The sequence below is a fragment of the Pelophylax lessonae genome (assembly GCF_965119305.1).
Source record: "Pelophylax lessonae genome assembly, chromosome: 1".
NCBI lineage: Eukaryota > Metazoa > Chordata > Amphibia > Anura > Ranidae > Pelophylax > Pelophylax lessonae.
Window position 1 is genome coordinate 195,157,552 of NC_138768.1, and position 20,272 is coordinate 195,177,823.

General features: G+C 48.8%; 1 protein-coding gene across 2 annotated transcripts in view; it reads left to right on the forward strand.

Annotated features, from left to right (window-relative positions):
- Positions 1–20,272, forward strand: part of SRFBP1 (serum response factor binding protein 1) — a 227,921-nt gene that overhangs the window by 78,555 nt on the left and 129,094 nt on the right. For both annotated transcript variants that reach the window (XM_082275395.1, XM_082275394.1), the window contains exon 3: positions 7,653–7,725. In XM_082275395.1, the coding sequence (XP_082131521.1) occupies positions 7,653–7,725 (73 nt within the window). The remainder of the gene's footprint in view (positions 1–7,652; positions 7,726–20,272) is intronic.

Here is a 20,272-nt window from a genome sequence, read left to right on the forward strand (position 1 = left end):
CTGGGGCTGGGACCTCTTTTGCAGGCTGCATGGGGGGACGGGGAGTGCGCGCGTTCTATTGTGTGCGGGGGGGGGTGGGGCTTGGTGGGGTTTTCTGCTGCTGGAGGTATAGATGGGCTGTTGGGGGTCCCCCTGTGGGTCACGATTACCGCGTTCCTGTGAGAGGCCACCATTTTGTTGTAGCCCCTGTCTGCTTCTATGACGGCAGCCATCTTGGTACACCGGCGATTTTGCGGTAGATTTTTTGCTGTGAATGCCGGTGGGAGTGCCTGGAGGCGTTCTTTTGGTGGGAGGAGCCCCTCCCTTCACCCGGGCAGTTCCCTGGCTCTTTTCCTTTCCTCCAGCCACCGCTGAGGCCCTCCTTATCTGATTGCTATACTGGGAACAGTGAGTCATGAGGGTAGTCTGTCTCTCTCTGTGGGGGTTCATTAGCGCGCGCCTGACCTCCGGGGGGGGGGGGGGTGCTGTAGCGCTGTGGGGACACTTCCTGCAAGAAAAAAAAAAGTAATTTTTGTCATTTTTTTTGCAAATTTTGCTGGCGGGTTCCTCAGGTTCAGTATGGACCCTGCAGGCTATGTGTCCCCACCTGACCCCTTCCCGGAGGCCGCAGGGCCTTCCAGATCTCCACTGTTCATCGCTGCCTTTTTTTGGCGGTTCGGGAAGCTTTTGGGCCCGGGTGGACATGGGAGGTGCGTTGAAACGTTTCCCCACCTACCCCTGCCTCATCTGATGTCTCGGTTTCTGAGTCTGACTCAGCCGCCGCAGACGGGGGCCTCTCTGGCGAGTCTGTTACCTCGCGCCCTGTCTTCTCGGATGATGAGGATGACATTTTTACCTCCCCTGCCGCGCTTGATACAGGCGCTGGTAGATGCACTGGTTGTTTTGGTGCGTGACACCCTGCAATTGGAGGAAACAGCGACGGCTGCACCCAGGGTGCAGGTAGCATCTGGCACTCGCATGCCACCTGGAGCAGCTCATTTTGCTAGCATGCTCATGTAGGATGGGTCCATCTGAGACGTTCCCCTGGGGTGTCTAAGCGGCTGCTAGATGTTACCCTTTTGGGGAGTCTCTGGTACAGAGGACTGTTCCTACTTTGGTGGACGTACGGTCCCTAGCTGAATGGGACTACTGTTGTTCTTTTGGAGGAATCCCCTTCCTTTAAGAACTTGGGGGATAGGATGGTGCGGGTCTGTACTCCCTGGCGTAGTCTGCACTGGGCACAGTGTTTGTTTGCCCTTGCCACGCAGACTCTGATGGGCAGAGTTCGAACGCAGTGACTTGGTGTGGGGCAAGTCCCTCTTGCCCTGGGGGAGCTGTTGGACCAGCTGGCGCAAGGGCTGCAATTAGTTTGCAATGTTCCACTGGACGAGGCTCCTTTTTATGGGTCACCTGTCAGTTTTGGCGGTGGTTGTCCGGCGTATACTTGCCGGAATATTGGTCTGCGGATCACACTTCTAAGAAGGCCTTAATGGATCTCCCTTTTCAGGGGCATTGCCTGTCTGGCGTTGCCCTGGATGACGTTATATAAGGGTCTCACGGGTGGAAGAGTGCTTTTCTTCCACAGGCTAACAAGGGTAAGGGCCTTAGTCGCAGACGGGATTCCTCCCTTTCGGCTCACTAGCAGTTTCTTCGTCCCTTGGGGACAGTCGATGTGGCGAAGTCCTTTGGGACTTTCTCGGGTGTTTCCAAACGACCCTGGTCTGGCGAACAAGGGATCGTTTTTTTCCAGACCTGCAGACAAGGCCTACTCGACATGAAGGTGTGCCCGCACCCATCTAGGGGGTGGGGGGGGACGTCCTTGCCGATTCTCGGGCCTGTGGCTGGCCCGGGTCCCAGGCAGCTGGGTTCAGGAGGTTGTGCGGTCCAGTTGCAAGATCGGGTTTCGATCCAATTTTTTCAGGTAAGGTTTTCCCTTCCAAGGTACAGCTGTCCCCGGATCGCTTGCGGCGCTCTTTGGGGCAGTTCAGGCTCTGATTCAACAAGCTGGACCTTGATTTTTCCGTGCGGATCAACAATTCAAGTTGGTATCAGTTCGCACGATGGTGGCTTCCCTACATCTGGGGGATTCCTGGCCTCCATAGACATCAAGCTGCCTACCTTCACATCCCGTTATGCTCAAGGCACCTATGGGTTCTCCGTTTTTTGCTGTGGGGAAGGATTTCTATCGGTTGTGGTTTTACCCCTTGGTCTTGCTTCTGCTACTAGGCTCTTTACAAAGGTTTTGGCTCCGGTTCTGGCGCTGTTGCGGCAGCGGGGGGGTTTCAGTCCTGGTTTTCTGTCCGATCTGCTTTTCCGTTTGGTGTCCCCTACGGTGCTGATAATGGAGTTGGAAATCACCATGAGAACTCTGGAGGAGTTCAGGTGGGTTCTGAACCTTCTGAAATTATCCCTGGTCCCTTCCATGGGACTGGACTATCTGTGCCTGACTTTGGACTCGTCCTCAGTCAGGGTGTTTCTCCCTCGGAGTGAAAAACCTCTTGGAACTTCAGACTGCGGTTTGGCTGTTGCTGTCCCGCACATGATCGTTCCTTAGGACCTGCATGCGAGTTCTGGGACTGCTGGTGTCGTCTTTCAAGACGGTCCCTATCGCTCAATTCCTCTCTGGGTTTCCCCAGACGGTGATCCTTCTCGAATGGGACTAGAATCCAGACTCCTCTGGACTTACGGATCCGGCTGAGCCAGGTGACCAGGGGGTCTTGTTCTGGAATCCTTCCTCCCCTTTTTACTGGAGCCCTCGGCAGGTTCTCTGCTTCAGGAGTATGGGCCCTGGAGGATCCAGGTTACCGATTACTGTCCTGGGGCTGAGAGCGATCCAGCTTTGCCTAGTTCACTGCTTCAGGCATCTGCAGCTGTCCAGTGCACGTTCAATCGACTATGCCTCGACCGTGGCTTATTCCTTGCACCAAGGGTGTCCTTGTGGCCTTGGGAGTGACCATTCTTCATTTGGTAGAGCGGCTCTCTCTGCCGTTTCCTTTCCAGGTGTGGAAAAATTGGCAGGCGGATTGCCTCAGTTGACAGGCCTTGGATGCAGGGGAATGGTCCCTGCATCCGGAGGTTTTCCAGCAGTTGTGCCTTCATTGGGGGCACTCCAGATGTGGTCCTGTTGGCGTCACCTCTACAGGATAGTGCCGAGGTCGTGGCCCGCTTCCCGGGACCCTCTGGTGGGTGCAATGGGTGGCATCATGGGTTCTGTCATAGGCAAGAACATTCCCTAGGTTCAACATGAACAGTACTGAGGAGTTTGGCATGGTCACCTGCGCAGGCTGACGCCGGCATGGTCGTGTGAGGGTGCTCATGGATGAGCCAAGGTCAGTCTCAGCTACTGTCTGCTTTTCGTCCTCTTGGGTTGCTGCCAATCTCCGGGGCCAATCTCCCGTCCGGCTTTACGGTCGTTGGCTTGCCGGCTTGGATGTTGAAGGACAGAAGATTGTCTGCTTCAGTGCTTCCCACCCTGCGTAAAGCGTGGGAAGCGTCTTCTAGGATGATTCTTTCATCGTGTGAGAAAGTCGTGTATTGCGTGGTGTGAGTCACCTTGGGCTCCCCCTCGCTCTTACTCGGTGGCCAGATCTTGGCTTCCTTTAATGGGGAGTTGATCAAAAGTTGGCCTTGAGTACTGGCAGGTTTCAGCTTTGGCAATTTTCTTCCAAAGGCTGTTGGCCGCCCGTTCACTGGTGCTTAACTTCTTCCATGGGGTGCGACACTTGGTTCTTCCGGTGCGACCTCTGTCACCAACTGGGGACCTTGATTTGGTGCAGTCGGAACTTCAAGACCCTCCTTTTGCGAGTATCGAGGGTATCCTCTGCCTACCTTATTACGGAAGGTGGCCTTCTTGGTTGCTGTCACTATGCATGCAGGGTGTCTGCACTGGTGAAATTTTCCTGTATTCCCTATATGTTGGTTCGTGTGGGCCAGGTGGTACTTCGTCCGGATCCGTCCTTCCCTCTGAAGGTGGTTTCTAGTGTTCACTTGCATGAGGACATTGTATTGCCATCTTGGGTCCTAAGCCCCCTCATCCTACAGAATGTGCGCTGAATACTCTGGACTACTAAGTCTTCCCGTAAGTCAGGGTCGCTCTCTGTGCTCACGGATGGTCCAAGAACAGGGCTGCCTGCTTCTGCTGCGACTGTTTCCAGGTGGATCGGACAGTCGGTGGTGCAGGCTTCTTCAATTAAGGGTAAGGTCCTACCTTTCCCTGTTTCGGCGCTTTCTACTCGGGCGCCTAGTGCTTCCTTGGCTTTTCGCCTTGCAGACATCTGTGCTTCAGGTTGCTGGTCGACTACCTGGTCGTTTGTTCACATCTTTAACACGTTTTATAAGGTGGATGTGCTGGCATCTGCAGTTGCCTCTTTTTGACCGCCAGGTTTTTTGCTGGCTGCTGTTTGGAGGGCTTTTGGCCTTCCTTGAGGGTGTTTACTGTTTGTTTCAGGTTGACCTCATCTTTTGTTCTGATGCGTCCTATGTTGCCTGGTCGGCTATGTTTGGCCTTGGGGACTTGTTCTTTTCTGCTGTTCCCATCCGTCATTTTATGGCACTGCTTTGGGACTTCCCTACTGATATGAATCAGAAAGAACTGCGCCCGTCAATGAACAATAGAGAAAACTGGATTTTTGACTTACCATAAAATCCTTTTCTCTTAAGTTCATTGCCGGACACAGTACCCGCTCCTCTATTTTGAGTTGGGTTGGTGTTACTTTCTGACACTGCTTTAATACAAAACTGACATCCTATGCAGGAATAGAGAGGGTGTACCCTCCGGGACTGCCCATAGGCATAGCCAGAACTTTTTTTCTGCCTAGTGTCCTACTCCTGTAGGGGGCAGTATAACCCTACTGATATGAATCAGAGAGAACTGTGTCTGTCAATGAACTTAGGATAAAAGGATTTTATGGTAAGTCAAAAACCCATTTTTTTTTCTTTTATTATTTCCTGTTCCTGAACTACAATCAACTACGAACTGGGCGACGGACTGGATATTCTAGATCCTTAAAGTCTCCGCAGTCTGGCCAGCGAGCGTGCACATTCCTCAGCTCCATGCTAAGTCGGCCGTGACATAGTCTCACTGGATGGGGAATGGCCTGCGAGTGTAACACCTCGCGAGGATGCAAACGGTCTCAGTCGCAGCATTCTAGCCCGAAACACCCCCCATTCCAAGATGGGAATGTGGTCTGCTCGGAGTGTTGCCCACCTGGTTCCATGGTGTGGTAAGTAGTGCCCCCCCTCCCTTTGTGGTCCCTCGGGGTAGATGTGGGACCCTCCGTGGGATGGTTGGACCCCCGGGTTCCCTTCCATTCCCCCAGCCCCTCTATCAGTCACAGTGGTCTTTTGGCCCCGACCTACCCCCACTCCCCCCCCCCCCCCCCAGGTGAATTAGGAGCTGGCTTGCCACTTGCTCCTTTAAGGGGGGGGGTGGATGTGGTGTTGCTGACCGGGCTGTCTGGATTGCCCACTGGGGTCTTTGAGCAAGTTACCTGCCCCCCCCCGGGGGTTAGTGACTGGGGCAGGGATGTCCTCTGGGCTCTCTGCAGTGGGGATTGGGCTGGGGGGGAGCAGATGTTTCATCGTCCACAGGTCTGCGCCTCATGTGGCTGGATCGGGCCGAACATTTAGTCCATGACTTTGCGGCCTATTCGCGGCTGACCAAGTGCCTGACGAGGCTGACCGAGCTGCTGATGGATGCGTGCCTCACGAGGCCGGATCGGGCTAAAAAAATATGCAATACATTGTGCAAAACTAAACATTTTGCAGGATATATAATGTGGGGCATAATTTATATATACAGTGTGTGTGTGTGTGTGTGTGTGTGTGTGTGTGTGTGTGTGTGTGTGTATATATATATATATATATATATATATATATATATATATATATATATATATATAAGAGAGTACACCCCTCACATTTTTGTAAATATTTTATTATCTTTTCATGTGACAACACTGAAGAAATTACACTTTGCTACAATGTAAAGTAGTGAGTGTACAGCTTGTATAACAGTGTAAATTTTCTGTCCCCTAAAAATAACTCAACACACAGCCATTAATGTCTAAACCGCTGGCAACAAAAGTGAGTACACCCCTAAGTGAAAATGTCCAAATTGGGCCCAATTAGCCATTTTTCCTCCCTGGTGTCATGTGACTCATTAGTGTTACAAGGTCTCAGGTGTGAATGGGAGCAGGTGTGTTAATTTGGTGTTATCACTCTTACTCTCTCATACTGGTCACTGGAAGTTCAACATGGCACCTCATGGCAAAGAACTCTCTGGGGATCTGAAAAAAAATAATTGTTGCTCTACATAAAGATGGCCTAAGCTATAAGAAGATTGCCAAGACCCTACAGCAGTTTAACAGGACAGGTTTCACTCAGAACAGGCCTCGACATTGTCGACCAAAGAAGCTGAGTGCACGTGCTCAGTGTTATATCCAGAGGTTGTCTTTGGGAAATAGATGTATGAGTGCTGCCAGCATTGCTGCAGAGGTTGAAGGGGTAGGGGGTCAGCCTGTCAGTGCTCAGACCATATACCGCACACTGCATCAAATTGGTCTGCATGGCTGTCGTCCCAGAAGGAAGCCTCTTCTAAAGATGATGCACAAGAAAGCCCACAAACAGTTTTTGGATGGATTACTGAAACCATGTCCTGTGGTCTGATGAGACCAAGGTAAACTTTGATTCAGATGGTGTCAAATGTGTGTGGCGGAAACCAGGTGAGGAGTACAAAGACAAGTGTGTCTTGCCTACAGTCAAGTATGGTGGTGGGAGTATCATGGTCTGAGCATCTGTGGGGCATCCTCAAACGGAAGGTGGAGAAGCGAAAGGTCTCTAACATCCACCAGCTATGTGATGTTGTTATGGAGGAGTGGAAGAGGACTCCAGGGGCAACATGTGAAGCTCTGGTAAACTCAATGCCGAAGATGGTTAAGGCAGTGCTGGAAAATAATGGTGGCCACACAAAATATTTACACTTTTGGCCCAATTTGGACATTTGCACTTAAGGGTGTACTCACTTTTTTTGCTAGCAATTTAGACATTAATGACTGTGTGTTAAGTTATTTTGAGGGGGAAGCAAATTTACACTGTTTTACAAGCTGTGCACTCACTACATTGTAGCAAAGTGTCATTTCTTCATTTTTCTTACATGAAAAGATATAATAAAATATTTACAAAAATGTGAGTGGTGTACTCACTTTTGCACAATACTGTATATATACAAATAGTTTAAAAAAAAAAAAGCAGTTGTGATTAAATTTCACCGAAAGAATGTTCCATTTGTGTGGAAAAAAAAAAAAAGAATGTAATTTAGGTAGTGTTGCATGACCAAACAATTGCCAGTTAAAGTAGCACAGTGCTAAAGAGCAAAACATACCCTGGTCATCATGAAGGGGAATAAAAGCTGTCTGAAAATTTTGCAAATGCTTTTTAAAATGTTGCTTTACACACTGCTGTTTTACAAACTGAAGCCTGTGTGCACAAGGTTTTAGAAACACACTCTAATCTTGGTACAAAATCAGCATGGTAAATCATACTGCAAACCAAAACTTGTCTGCTTATCAGCCTGTGTGTCACCTTAATGGATACTTATGTTCTGATCACATGATTGTTATCCCATTCATTTTTAAGATAAAGTTAAAATTGATTTATTTACGTCATGTCATCAGGGGAACAGAAGAGCTAATTCAAAAGAATCAGAGACGGGCGCAAAGGCTTCTTGAAGAAATTCACACTATCAAGGTATGTATGTATGTATTTGCTCTTCTGTGACTCAACATAAGGTCTATAGTTTTCCCCTTACAGGCGGTCCCCGGGTTACAAACATCCGGCTTACAAACGACTCCTACTTACAAACGGAGGGAGACAACAGGAAGTGAGAGGAAATCTACCCCTAGAAAGGGAAATTCAATCCTGTAAGAGTTCTCATGGGAAAAAGGTGTCTCCACTGAAACTTTATCACCAATCCTTATTTCCAAAGCAACCCAAAATGTTCAAAATCCAATTGTCACAGGGACAGAAAGTGAGGTGAAATCTTCTGAACAGGAGCACAGACAGCAAAACAAATGGTACAGGGGTGCCAACCCTTTCCTGTTATCCAAAAAAAACGTAAAAATTATTATATGGGCTGGATCTACACCTAAAAAAATGTACCTGTTCTGACTTAAAAACAAATTCAACTTAAGAACAAACCTACAGACCCTATCTTGTTTGTAACCCGGGGACCGCCTGTATTGTGCTACATCGCTTGTATTCAGTCTTGCAGAACTTACAGATCATCTGGAACATTAAAACACTTTTGATCCAACCTTTTTCCATATTTCTTCTGTGATGTGGGCTTATTTGGCACATGTGCTTGCCAAGCTTAATGTAAGTTTGTTTAGGTATGCAAGCACTACTTTAGGTTTAGAGTATTTGCTGTAACTCCACAGGAAAATGAGGAAAGTTCCTGCCTTACTAGAGTTAGACTGGGAATGCAGAGTTTTACGGTGACATCATGCTCTTTCTATAGCCACTCCTTCATACATTTTTAAAAGATGTTGTCACAACCTAGTTTTGTGCCCAGAGCTCAGGAAAAGTTGTAGCATTTGGAATAAACCTATGTGAAGTACACCAAAGACATAATAGCATTCCTGTCTGAAGATAAGGACCTCACGCTGTTCTAACCTAATTTTCTCAAACACGTTTGGTCTGCATAGCATACTGAAACTGTTCCATGTATGCACTGGTGATTGACTATGCCAGTAAATTTACCTAAAGCTAAAGACCGGTATAAAATTTAATTTTTTATTTTTGTACCCTTATAAGCAGACATTGGACCTGATGTAAACTTTTGGCCATCAAATCTAACCATCTGACTACTATATGATTTGGCAGACACCTGTACTAATAGAACTGTATAATAACTTATGTTGACCACCTTTTGAAAATGCTTTTCTCTTTCGTTCATTGACAGACACAGCTGCTGATCTTCATAACCATTGGTTATACTGCCCCCTACAGGAGTAGGACACTAGGCAGAAAAATAATCTGACTACGCCTATGGGCAGTCCCAGGGGGTATACTCCCTCTTTTTACTATAGGTACTCAGTTTTTTTTCTGCCTAGTCAGGAGTAAGGACCTAGTTCCTTGCTGGGATCTCTGGTACTGAAAATTTTTTTCTTTTTAGATAGAAATTTTGACTCCAGAATTTTTGCTGTGAGATCTACACTCAACTGCCAGACTGGGTGACGGGCTAAATAATCTAGATCAAATGATCACCCCAGTCTGGCCAGTGAGTGTGCGAAGACCTCAGCTCCTCCTTGGGTTGGTCCAACCCCCGGGTTCCCCTTCTTCCTATCAGGCACCCCGCTCTCGTCTGTCCCCCATCCCAGCCCCCCTCAACTTATGCTGGGGCTGTTTGGGTGGTTTGGTGGACCTCCTGGGGTGGGGGCAGGGCGCTATACTGGTGATGGGGGTTGGGGGAGCCAGGGACCTGACAATCGGCTGTGCAGGGGGGTTGTACCTGGTAGGGGCTCCTGCCAGCCCCCCCCCCCTCTCCTGCCTGGGTCTGTCCTTGAGGCCCAGGGATCCCTCCTGGGTCCCTGGGATCCTCGTAATGCCGCCATTTTGTTTTATGCATGTTTATGTAGTGGGGGGCATTTTGCAGTGGTTTGCCATTGAAAATAGTGGTGGTCATGACAGTGGTTGCCCTGTGGATGGCGATTTCGGCGGTGGGAGCCCCTCTTCATCCCCTGGTGCTGACTCCTGGATTCTTTCACTTCCTGATTGCCGCACGTGGAGTGCAGATTATGCTGGTGGCTGCAGATGCCTTTTTCTGCTGGGTGGTGAGTCTGGAGTTTTCTCCCTCTCTGATGAGGATTGCTTGGTGCTTTGAGCCTGGTGACCGAGTGGGGCTGCCAGCGTGGTGGGGGTTGACCCTTGCAGTGTTTTACACTTTCTTTGTGGGGTCTCATTGGTGACTCATGGAGTCTTTGGAGCACATCTCCTCACCTGATCCCCTCTCTGATGGAACCCGCCCTCCGGCCGGGTTCCAACCATGCATTGATGCACGGTGGTCCTGGAGTCCTTTGTGTCCCGAGTGGAGGTGGCTTTCGGGCAAAGGGTTAGCAAAAAGCGCCTCCCGCCTTCCCCTGCCTCCTCTGTCTCATCAGATTATGAATCTGATTTGGACGTGGGTCACCCTGCTGGGTCTGCAACCACGCTCCTGAAATCCTCTGATAGTGAGGATGATTCTTCTACATCTGCAACCTTGCACAAAAAGGTGCTGGTGGATCCACTGATTGTGTCTGTGCGTGAGACCTTGAAGATGGAGGACGCAGCTACAGCTGCAACTGAGGCGCAGGTTCCCTTTGGCAGTCGCAAGCCATCCAGAGCAGCAAAGGTGTTTCCTGTCCCTGCCTATTTTGACAAAATTGTCGCTAAAGAGTGGGGATGACCAAAGCGTCTCCTTGGGGTCCCTAAGCGGTTTTCTAGGCGTTACCCCTATAAGGAGTCCTTTATTAAGAAGTGGACTGTTCCACCAGTGGGGGACCCCCCTGTTTCCAGATTGAACAAGGCAACCGTGATTCTGGTTGAAGAGTCCCCGGCCTTTAAGGATCCGGCTGACAGGAAGGCGGAGGCTGTGGCCCGCAATATGCACAATCTGGCTGGTTACGCACTGAGGCCGGTATTTACCATTGCCCTGGTTCACCATTGGCGTGTCTTTTTGCTGAAACGCTGGTCTGCGGATCAGACTTATAAAAAGGCCTTGACTGATCTACCTTTTTAAGGAGATCGCCTGTAAAGTGCTACCCTGGATGACATTATTAAAGGTCTCACAGGGGAGAAGAGTACCTTTCTTCCGCAGGCTACTAAGAGCAAGGAACCTTGTCATAGACGTGGGCCCTCCTTCTCAGCTCATAGGAAGTTTTTTGTCCCTCAGGGTTGACTGACAAGGTCTCAAAGCCTTTCAGGGCCTCCTCTGGAGGATCCAAACAAACCTGGTCTGGCAAGCTGAGAGCAGGCATGAAGGTGCGCCCTCACCCGTATCAGGGGTGGGGGGACATCTTTGTTGGTTGGTTCCAGACCCGTGGACTTCCCTGGTACAAGTCATTCGGTCAGGCTACAAGATAGAGTTTTGCTCTTGTCCCCCGGCAAGGTTCTTTCCTTCTAACTTGTACCTGTCCCCGGACCGCTTACAGGGTCTGTTTGGGACGGTACAAGACCTGTTACTTCAATGGGTGATTGTCCCGGTTCCGACTTCGGAACGTTTTCAGGGTATTTTACTCAAACCTGTTTACAGTTCCCAGGAAGGAAGGCAAAGTGCTTCCAATTCTGGACCTCAAAGCGCTGAACTGCTTTGTGCGGGTGCAGAAGTTCAGAATGGAGTCTATTCGCATGGTGGTGGCATCCCTGTGTCAGGGGGATTTTCTTGCCTCTATCGAAATTAAGGATGCTTACCTTCCCATTCCAATATGTGCCAGTCACCAGCACTTCCTCCATTGCCATGTGAAAGGAGCATTATCGGTTTGTGGCATTACCCTTTAGTCTCACCTCTGCTCCTCAGGTCTTCACAAAAGTGTTAGCACTGGTGCTAGCTTTGTTACGCCAACGGGAGATTGCGGTAATGGGCTACTTGGACGCCTTCCTTCTGCAAATAAAGTCTCCTACTGCTCTGGTGGAAAACCTGGAGATCACCATACGAACTCTGTGGGAGTTCAGTTGGATTCTGAATTTTCAGAAGTCTACTCTGGTTCCGTCCACAAAACTGGACTACCTGGGTCTGACTCTGGACTTGGCTTTAGCCAGAGTGCTCCTTCCTTTGAACAAACTACAAAAATTGCAGGCTGCAATTTGTCTCTTTCTGTCCAGCAGATGGTCACCCCACCGGACTTGCATGTGAGTGCTGGGCCTGATGGTGTCTACCTTCGAGGCGGTTCCATTTACACAGTTCCATACGAGCTCCCTGCAAAGCGAGATTCTGGCCAAATGGGACAAGACTCCGCAGTCTCTGGACAATCAGATCAGGCTCCTTCTCTTTATCTAGGAACTTCCTTCCTTCCCTTGTATTGGACAGTGGTCACCACAGATGCCAGCCCGTCTGGCAGGGGAGGCATCCTCGGCAAACATTCTGCTCAGGGGATCTGGACACTGGAACAGTCCAGACTACCGATCAGTGTCTTGGAACTCTGAGCGATCAGACTGTATCTGAGCCATTGGACAAATCGTCTTCAGGGATGCCCAGTGAGCATTCATTCGGTAAAAAGCCAAGGCCGTGGCTTATGTCAATCCCCAGTGGGCACAAGAAGTTTCCTGGTGACCCTGGAGGTAGTCGGCATTCTAAGGTGGGCAGAACAATTCGTTCCAGCCCTCTCCGCCGTGCACATTCCAGGGGTGGAAAACTGGCAGGTGGATTACCTCCGTCGGCAGGCGTTGGACCAAGGGGAGTGGTCCCTTCATCCGGAGGTGTTTCATCAGTTGTCTGTCCGGTGGGGCATCCCTGAGGTGGATCTGTTGGCGTCTCGGCTCAACAGAAAGTTACAGAGATTTTTGGCTTGGTCACGGGATCCTCTGGCGGATGCCACAGATGCGCTATTGGCCCAGTGGGGTCAGTATTGTCTGATTTACGCCTTCCCTCCTCTCAAACTTCTGCCAAGACTTCTATGCAGGATCAATGCAGAAGGGATCCTGGTCATCTTAGTGGCTCTGGACTGGCCTAGCCAGACTTGGTACGCTAATCTGGTGTGGGTGGTCCCAAGGACCAATTTTCCATCCTGCTTTACAGTCACTGGCTTTGACGCTTTGCTGTTGAACGCCAGGTGCAGAAGGATAGAGGTTTATCTGAGAAGGTGATTCCTACGCTGTTAAAAGCTAGGAAATCTACTTCTAGGAAGATCTACCATCGTACGTGGAAGACGTACATTGCGTGGTGTTTGTCTCTTAAAGGTTCGTCCTCGCTTCTTCTTGGTTGTTTGGATCTTGACCTTCCTTCAGTGGGGGTTGAACTGAAATTGGCCTTGTGTACCATCAAGGGCCAGGTGTCGGATTTAGCTTTCTTCTTCCAATGACCCATGGCCACACATTCCCTGTTGTGTACTTTTCTTCAGGGTGTCCGACATTTGGGACATAAATTTGGTGCTTTCGGTCCTCCAGAAGCCTCCCTTTGAGAATCTTCCGGAGATTTCCTTGCTTACTGTAACGTTCATGCGTTTTTGTTAGTGGATGGATTTACAGCTGCAGAATTATTACACTCCGTAGCCTTGTAGAGAATCTGTTGAACAACATATCCAACTCTCAGGACTTCATCACCGTGTACAGCCTGTTATATACTATATATATATATTAATAGATGTTTAATGGAGGGATAGAGTATATGAGGATATATAGATGAGAGACAGGCTATTGTATGGTGAGCACTAGAAGTAGTATTAGGAGAGTTGCAGGTGATGGTAAAACAGATAGGTTCTGATGTCAAGTATAGTGCAGATGATAAGAGGACACAGATGGAGTATACTTAGACAGAGTAACCTAGTGCAAGGATAGTTGAAGGTAGTCCCAAGAACTAACAGTCTATGCAGATGATAGTGAATAGATAGATACAGATAGTCTTTGGTAATTGCAGTAGATGACAGTAGGAGATTGGTTAGCAAGAATCCCCTGCGGGGTACTTATCACTTAGATAGGTTTAGGAATAACAGTGTCCATTGGAGAGGGGTGATCCCGTAGCGAGATACGGATCACCAGCGAGGTTTTCGGCTTCAGTTCAGCAAGGGAGGTATGTCAGCAGCTCCGACTTCTCAGGCGTAGGTGCGATGAACATGTGGGTTTGAACGAGCGATGAGTGAGAGCAAACCGGCGATTGAAATAGCCGCTCATAGCGGCGCTCGGCAATGATGTCATCCGGTCTTAAAGGTATATGCGTCCCTTGTTACACAAGATGGGACGCAATTAGGAGAGGAGAAATATGGAAACAAGGGTACCAGAGGTACCGGAACATTACACTTACGCTGTCTCAGTACGTGGATTTTTAGATGGCTATCACCTCTGCCCGTAGGGTGTTAGAACTGGCGGTTTATCCTGTTGTTCACCTTACTTGGTGATTTACAGAGATAAGGTCGTTCTTTGCCCCTGTCCGTCATTTCTCCCAAAGGTTGTCTCTGATTTTAATTTGAATGAAGACATTGTGTTCCCTTCCTTGTGTCTCAGCACTAAACATCCAAAGGAAATTGCCTTGCATGCCTTGGATGTGATCCGGGCAATTAGGGTGTACCTGGCAGCTACAGAGTCTTTCAGAAAGTCAGACTCACTATTTGTGCTCAAGGATGGGCCTTGGAAAGGGTTGTCCGCTTCTTTTGTGACCATTTCCAGATGAATCATTCAGACGGTGTTTCAAGCCTATTTCATCACGGGTCAGGTTCCCCTTATTTCCCTGTTATAGCGCACTCTTCTTGCCGGCTGCACAAACATGTTTTTTTTTTTTGGGGGGGGGTGGTCAGGGTCGGGGTCCCTAGCTGGGTCCCCCTTCCTGTCCATAGGTACCCGGTGGTCCTCTGAGGGTCCCGGAAGCCACGTGAAACCACCATTTTGTTGTTAATGGCTGCTGTATATCTTGATGGCCATGTTTGTGTGGTCCGGCGGCCATTTTCTTATAGTTTCCCACTGCTATCATCGGTGGCCATGTTCTTGAAGGCTATGTAAAGGTGAAACGTGGTGGGCCTCTAGTGGCAGTTCACTGAACTTCCTCTTTTTCTCTGATCGCCGCACGGCGGGCAGCGTGCAGCCGGACACTCTCATCCTGCATCTGAATAGGGGATGGTGAGTTCTTGTGGGGGTGTGGCTTGTTGATGGGTTAATCAGTTCTCTCTTTCTGCTATAACAGTTTTGTTGCTCTGGGACTTGTAGTGCCGCATTGGGTTGGTACATAGTTACATAGTAGGTGAGGTTGAATAAAGACAATAGTCCATCCAGTTCAACCTGTGTAGGTGTGTGTGGCTGTAATCATCTCCCATACCCCTGAATGTTCTGATCCTTGAGATGCACGTCCAATAGTCTTTTGAAAGCCACCATACTACCCGCAGAAACCACCTCTTGTGGTAGAGAATTCCACAATCTTGTAGTCCTAACAGTAAAGAACCCCCCATGTTGCCTGAGGTTAAAACGCTTCTCCTCTAATCGCATTGTATGCCCCCGAGTCCTCATGCAATCCCTTTGACTGAACAGCTTTTTTTCTAAGCTGAGATCCCCATTGAGATATTTAAAAATTGCTATCATGTCCCCCCTCAGGCGTCTCTTCTCCAGGGAGAATAAATCAAGCGATTGCAGACGCTCTTCATAATCAAGGTCCTCCAATCCCCTAATTAGTTTAGTTGCCCTTCTCTGGACTTTCTCCAGCTCCAACACATCCCTTCTGAGGACTGGCGACCAGAACTGGACAGAATACTCCAGATGCGGTCGGACCAGAGTTTTATAAAGTGGAAGGATTATAGTCTTATCTCTGGAATACATCCCTTTCTTTATGCATGCTAATATTCTGCTAGCTTTGGCAGCTGCCGCTTGACATTGCATGCTGTTGCCTAGTCTATCATCAACCAAGACTCCCAGATCCTTCTCCATTTTTGATTCCCCCAAGGGTTCCCCTCCTAATGTGTATTGTGCTTTTATGTTTCTAGTCCCCAAGTGAAAAACCTTACACTTCTCTACGTTAAACCTCATTTGCCAAGTCGTTGCCCACTCCGTTATTTTGTCCAGGTCATCCTGTAGGATATCTGCTTCATGCTGTGCAGTTATTGCCCTGCCCAATTTTGTGTCATCTGCAAAAACTGCTATTGAACTACTGACCCCGACCTCAATGCTGTTTATGAATAAATTGAACAAGGTTGGTCCCAGGACTGAGCCTTGGGGGACCCCGCTTACTACCTCAGAGCAGTCTGAGTATGCGCTGTTTATTACCACCCTTTGGACACGCCCTTTTAGCCAGTTCCGTATCCAAAAGCAAACCCTGCTGTCGATACCTGCAGACCTTATTTTATAAATTAAGCGCTTATGGGGAACTGTATTAAATGCTTTAGCGAAATCTAGGTACACCACATCCACTGGTCTGCCCCTATCTAGCTCACAGCTCACCTCCTCGTAGAATGTTACTTTTACAACAATGTTTTAACTTTTTGCTGGCATTCCCAGGTTAACCCATGGAGTCCCTGCAGGGCCCTCGGGGTCTCAGTCCGCTTTGTCTGCTATGACAACTGTCCTGCAGTCGCCAGTGTCCAAGGTAGATATGGCTCTCCAAAATACGACAAGCAAAAAGTGTATTCCGCCTTTACCTACATCCTCTGCCTCCTCAGACTCTGAGGTTGATTTGGCCTTCATGGACGCGAGTCACCCTACTGGGTCTGCGTCCATGCACCCTGAGTGCTCTTATAGTGAGAATGATTCCTCTTCCACTACAGCCATGTATGAAAAGGCACTGGTGGATGCACTGATTGTATCAGTGCCGGAATGTTAGAGATTGGAGGACACAGCTACTGCAGCGTCGGCTGTGCAGGTACAATTTTGTACCCGCTGAACCTCCAAAGATGCAAAGGTAATCCCCTTTCCTGCCCATTTCAACAACAATTTCGCAAGTCAGTGGGGTTCCCCAAAACGCTTTCAGGGTCGCTAAACGCTTTTCTAGAAGGTATCCTTTTAAAGAGTCCCTGTTAAAAAAAAAAAAAAACTGACAGTGTCAGTGACTGTCAGGTTTCCAGGTTGAATAAAGCCACCCTGCTTCCGGTGGAGGACTCTCCATCCTTTTAAGGACCCTTTTGACAAAAGAGCTGAATCTCTGGTCCGATACTTTTTTACCATGGCCGGTTCTATTCTGCGGCCAGTTTTCGCCATAACCTTGGTTTGCCAAACCTTAACGTAATGGGCTAAGCTCCTGTGCTAGGATTTGGAAGAAGGACAGTCTCCCCCCTGATTTGGCGGAGCTGGACTACCAATTGGTCCAGGGGTTGCAGCATATCTGTGATGCCTCTCTGGAATCTCGATCCCTTTAGCCTGCAGGGTGTCCGTGACCGGGCAGACTCTCCGCCGCATGATATGGCTGAAATCTTGGTCTGCAGAACAGGCTTCCAAGAAGGTATTGGCGGACCTCCCCTTTGTGGGATACCACTTGTTCGGAGCTTCTATGAAAGAGTTCATTAAAGGTCTTACTGGAGGTCAAGCCCACTTCTGCTTGAAGGGACACCCTCACCCGTATCTGGGGTGGGGGGGATGTCTTTCCGGATCCGTTGACCTCATTGATCAAGACAAATGGGTTCACAAGTTGGTTCAGTCCGGTTACAAGATCGAGTTTCGTTCCTTGCCTCCAGCAAGGTTTTTCCCTTCCAACCTACGTTTGTCCCCAGATCGCCTGCGAGGCCTTCTGGGGGCGGTACAGAACCTGCTTTCACAGGGGGTCTTGTATTGGTTCTGGAATAGGAATGCTTTTAGTGGTTTTATTCAAACCTATTTACTGTTCCCAGGAAGAAAGGCAAGGTCAATCCAATCCTGGACCTCAAGATCTCAAACCGCTTTGTGGGAGTTCAGAAATTTTGAATGGAGTCCATTCGCACAGTGGTGGCATCCCTTCATCAAGGGGATTTCCTGGCCTCTATCGATATAAAGACACTTACCTTCATATCCCAGCCCGGGTGTTTTTTCCGGAGGTGAAACTCCAGAAGCTGCAGGATGCGATATGGCTTCTGTTGTCCAACCGGCGGTCATCTCTATGGACTTGCATGCAAGTGCTGGGTCTAATGGCTTCCACCTTTGAGGCGGTTCCTTTTGCTCAGTTCTATACCAGATCCCTACAAAAGGAGATTCTGGCGAAATGGAACAAGAACCTACGGTCTCTAGACAATCTGATCCTGTTGAGCTGGGTTATGAGGGAATCCCTGATATGGTGGCTCCACTCTCGGGCGCTTCAACAGGGAAAATCTTTTCTCCACCTGTACTGGACAGTGGTCACCAGATGTTGGATTAGGGAGAATGGTTTCTCCACCAAGAGGTGTTTCACTAACTGTATCTCTGGTGCGGGACTTCTGATGTAGAAATGTTGGCCTCTCGTCTCGACAGAAAGGTGCAGAGGTTCGTAGCAAGGTCTCGGGATCTTCTGACCGACGCTCTGGTGGCTCCTTGGGGTCAGTATTGTCTGATGTACGCATTTCCTCTGATACCTTTTCTGCCAAGACTCCTGTGAAGAATCGAGGCAGAAGGGATTCCGGTCATCCTGGTGGCTCCGGACTGGCCTTGCAGGTCCTGGTACGCAGATCTAGTACAGTTGGTCGCCGATGTTCCCTGGAGACTCCCTCTAAAATAAGATCTGTTAGCTCAAGGGCAGATCTTCCATCCTGCTTTACAGTCGCTGGCTTTAACGGCGTGGCTATTGAAAGCCAGGTGCTGAAGGATAGAGGGGTGTCTGAATCGGTAATTCCTATGCTGTTAAAAGCTAGGAAATCTACTTCTAGGAAGATCTATCATCTAGTCTGGAGGGCATATATCACTTGGTGTGAGTCTTGGGGGGTCTCCCCCCGTTCTTTTTCGGTTTCTCGTGTTTTAGAGTTTCTCCAAAGAGGCGTAGTTCAGCGTTTGGATTGGATACCATTAAAGGCCAGATTTCGGCCTTGGCGATTTTCTTTCAGCACCCGTTGGCCACAAATTTCTTGGATCACACCTTTGTTCCAAAGAGTTCGCTATCTGGCTCCCCCAGTAAGGTCTCCGTTACCTCCATTGGACCTCAATTTGGTGCTATTGGTTCTTCAGAAACCGCCTTTTGAAAAAAATTGTGAGGTTCCTCTGCGTACTCTGTTATAGAAGGTAGCCTTTTTGGTGGCTTTTACTTCTGCACGCTGGGTGTTGGAGTTGGCTGCCCGGTCTTGTTGTTCACCTTACCTGGTGGTTCACAGAGACAAGGTGGTGCTTTGTCCCTGCCTGTCGTTCCTGCCCAAGGTTGTCTCTGTTTTCCATTCAAATGAAGACATTGTATTGCCTTCCTTGTGGCCTAATGTAATGCCTTACATACTTTGGATGTGGTTTGGGCAATCAGGGTGTACCTGGCGGTGACTAAGTCGTTCCGAAAATTGGATTCTCTATTTGTCCTTACGGATGGTCCCCGTAAGGGACTGGCTGCGTCTACTGCGACCATTTCCAGAAGGATCAGGCAGATGGTGGTGCAGGCCTACTCCATTAAGGGTCAGGATCCTCCTTTCCCTGTTAAGGCACATTCTACGAGGGCGCTTAGTGCCTCCTGGGCCTTCCCTCATCAGGCATCGGTTGTGCAGGTTTGCAAGGCGGCTACCTGCTAGTCCTTGCACACTTTCACAAAATTCTATAAGGTGGATGTGTTCGCATCTGCGGATGCTTCTTTTGGCCGCAAGGTTTTGCAGGTTGCTGTTGGAGAGGATTAGTCCTCTTTGAGGGTGTATTTTTTGTCAGGTAAGCTCCAGTTGTCTCCTGTTGGGGAAGCTTGATCCTTGCTGTGTTCCTCCCAACCCTCATATTGACACTGCTTTGGGATGCCCCAAGAGTTAAGAAGATATGGGGCTGTGTCCGTCAGTGAATGAAAGAGAAAATTGGATTTTTGTCTTACCGTAAAATCCTTTTCTCTGATGTTCATTGACGGAAACAGCACCCGCCCCTCTATTGAGTTGGGTTTTATGTTCTTCTGACACTGCTTGTTTCAAAACTGACAAGCTATAGCAGGAAGTGGGTGTATACCCCCTGGGACTGCCCTATAGGTGTAGGCAGATTTTTTTTCACCTAGTGTCTTACTCCTGTAGGGGGCAGCATAAACCCAAAAGTCAAGAAGATATGGAGCTGTGTCCATCAGTGAACATCAGAGAAAATGATTTTACGGTAAGACATAAATCCAGTTTTTTGGCTTACAGTAATATTTTTTTTCTGATGTTCATTGACGGACACAGCACCCACCCCTCTGTGAAGTTTTAATTCTTCTGACACTGCTTGTAACAAAACTTAGTACCCATAGCAGGGAGAGGGAGTATACCCCTTGGCACTGCCCATAGGCGTAGCCAGATTCTTTTTCCGCCTAATGTTCTACTCCTGTAGGGGGCAGTATAACCATTGGTTATGAAAATCAGGAGCAGTGTCAGTCAATGAACATCAAAGAAATGGATGTTACAGTAAGTCAAAAATCCCATTATTGCTTGGCTCTCTTGCTTTAGTATTTTTAGAGTCCTGGCCAGGACAAAACATTCAACAAGTGGATGTAGCAAACCTGATCAGCAAACCGAACCAAAAATATTGAAGTCCTGCAGCCAGGAAATTAGCA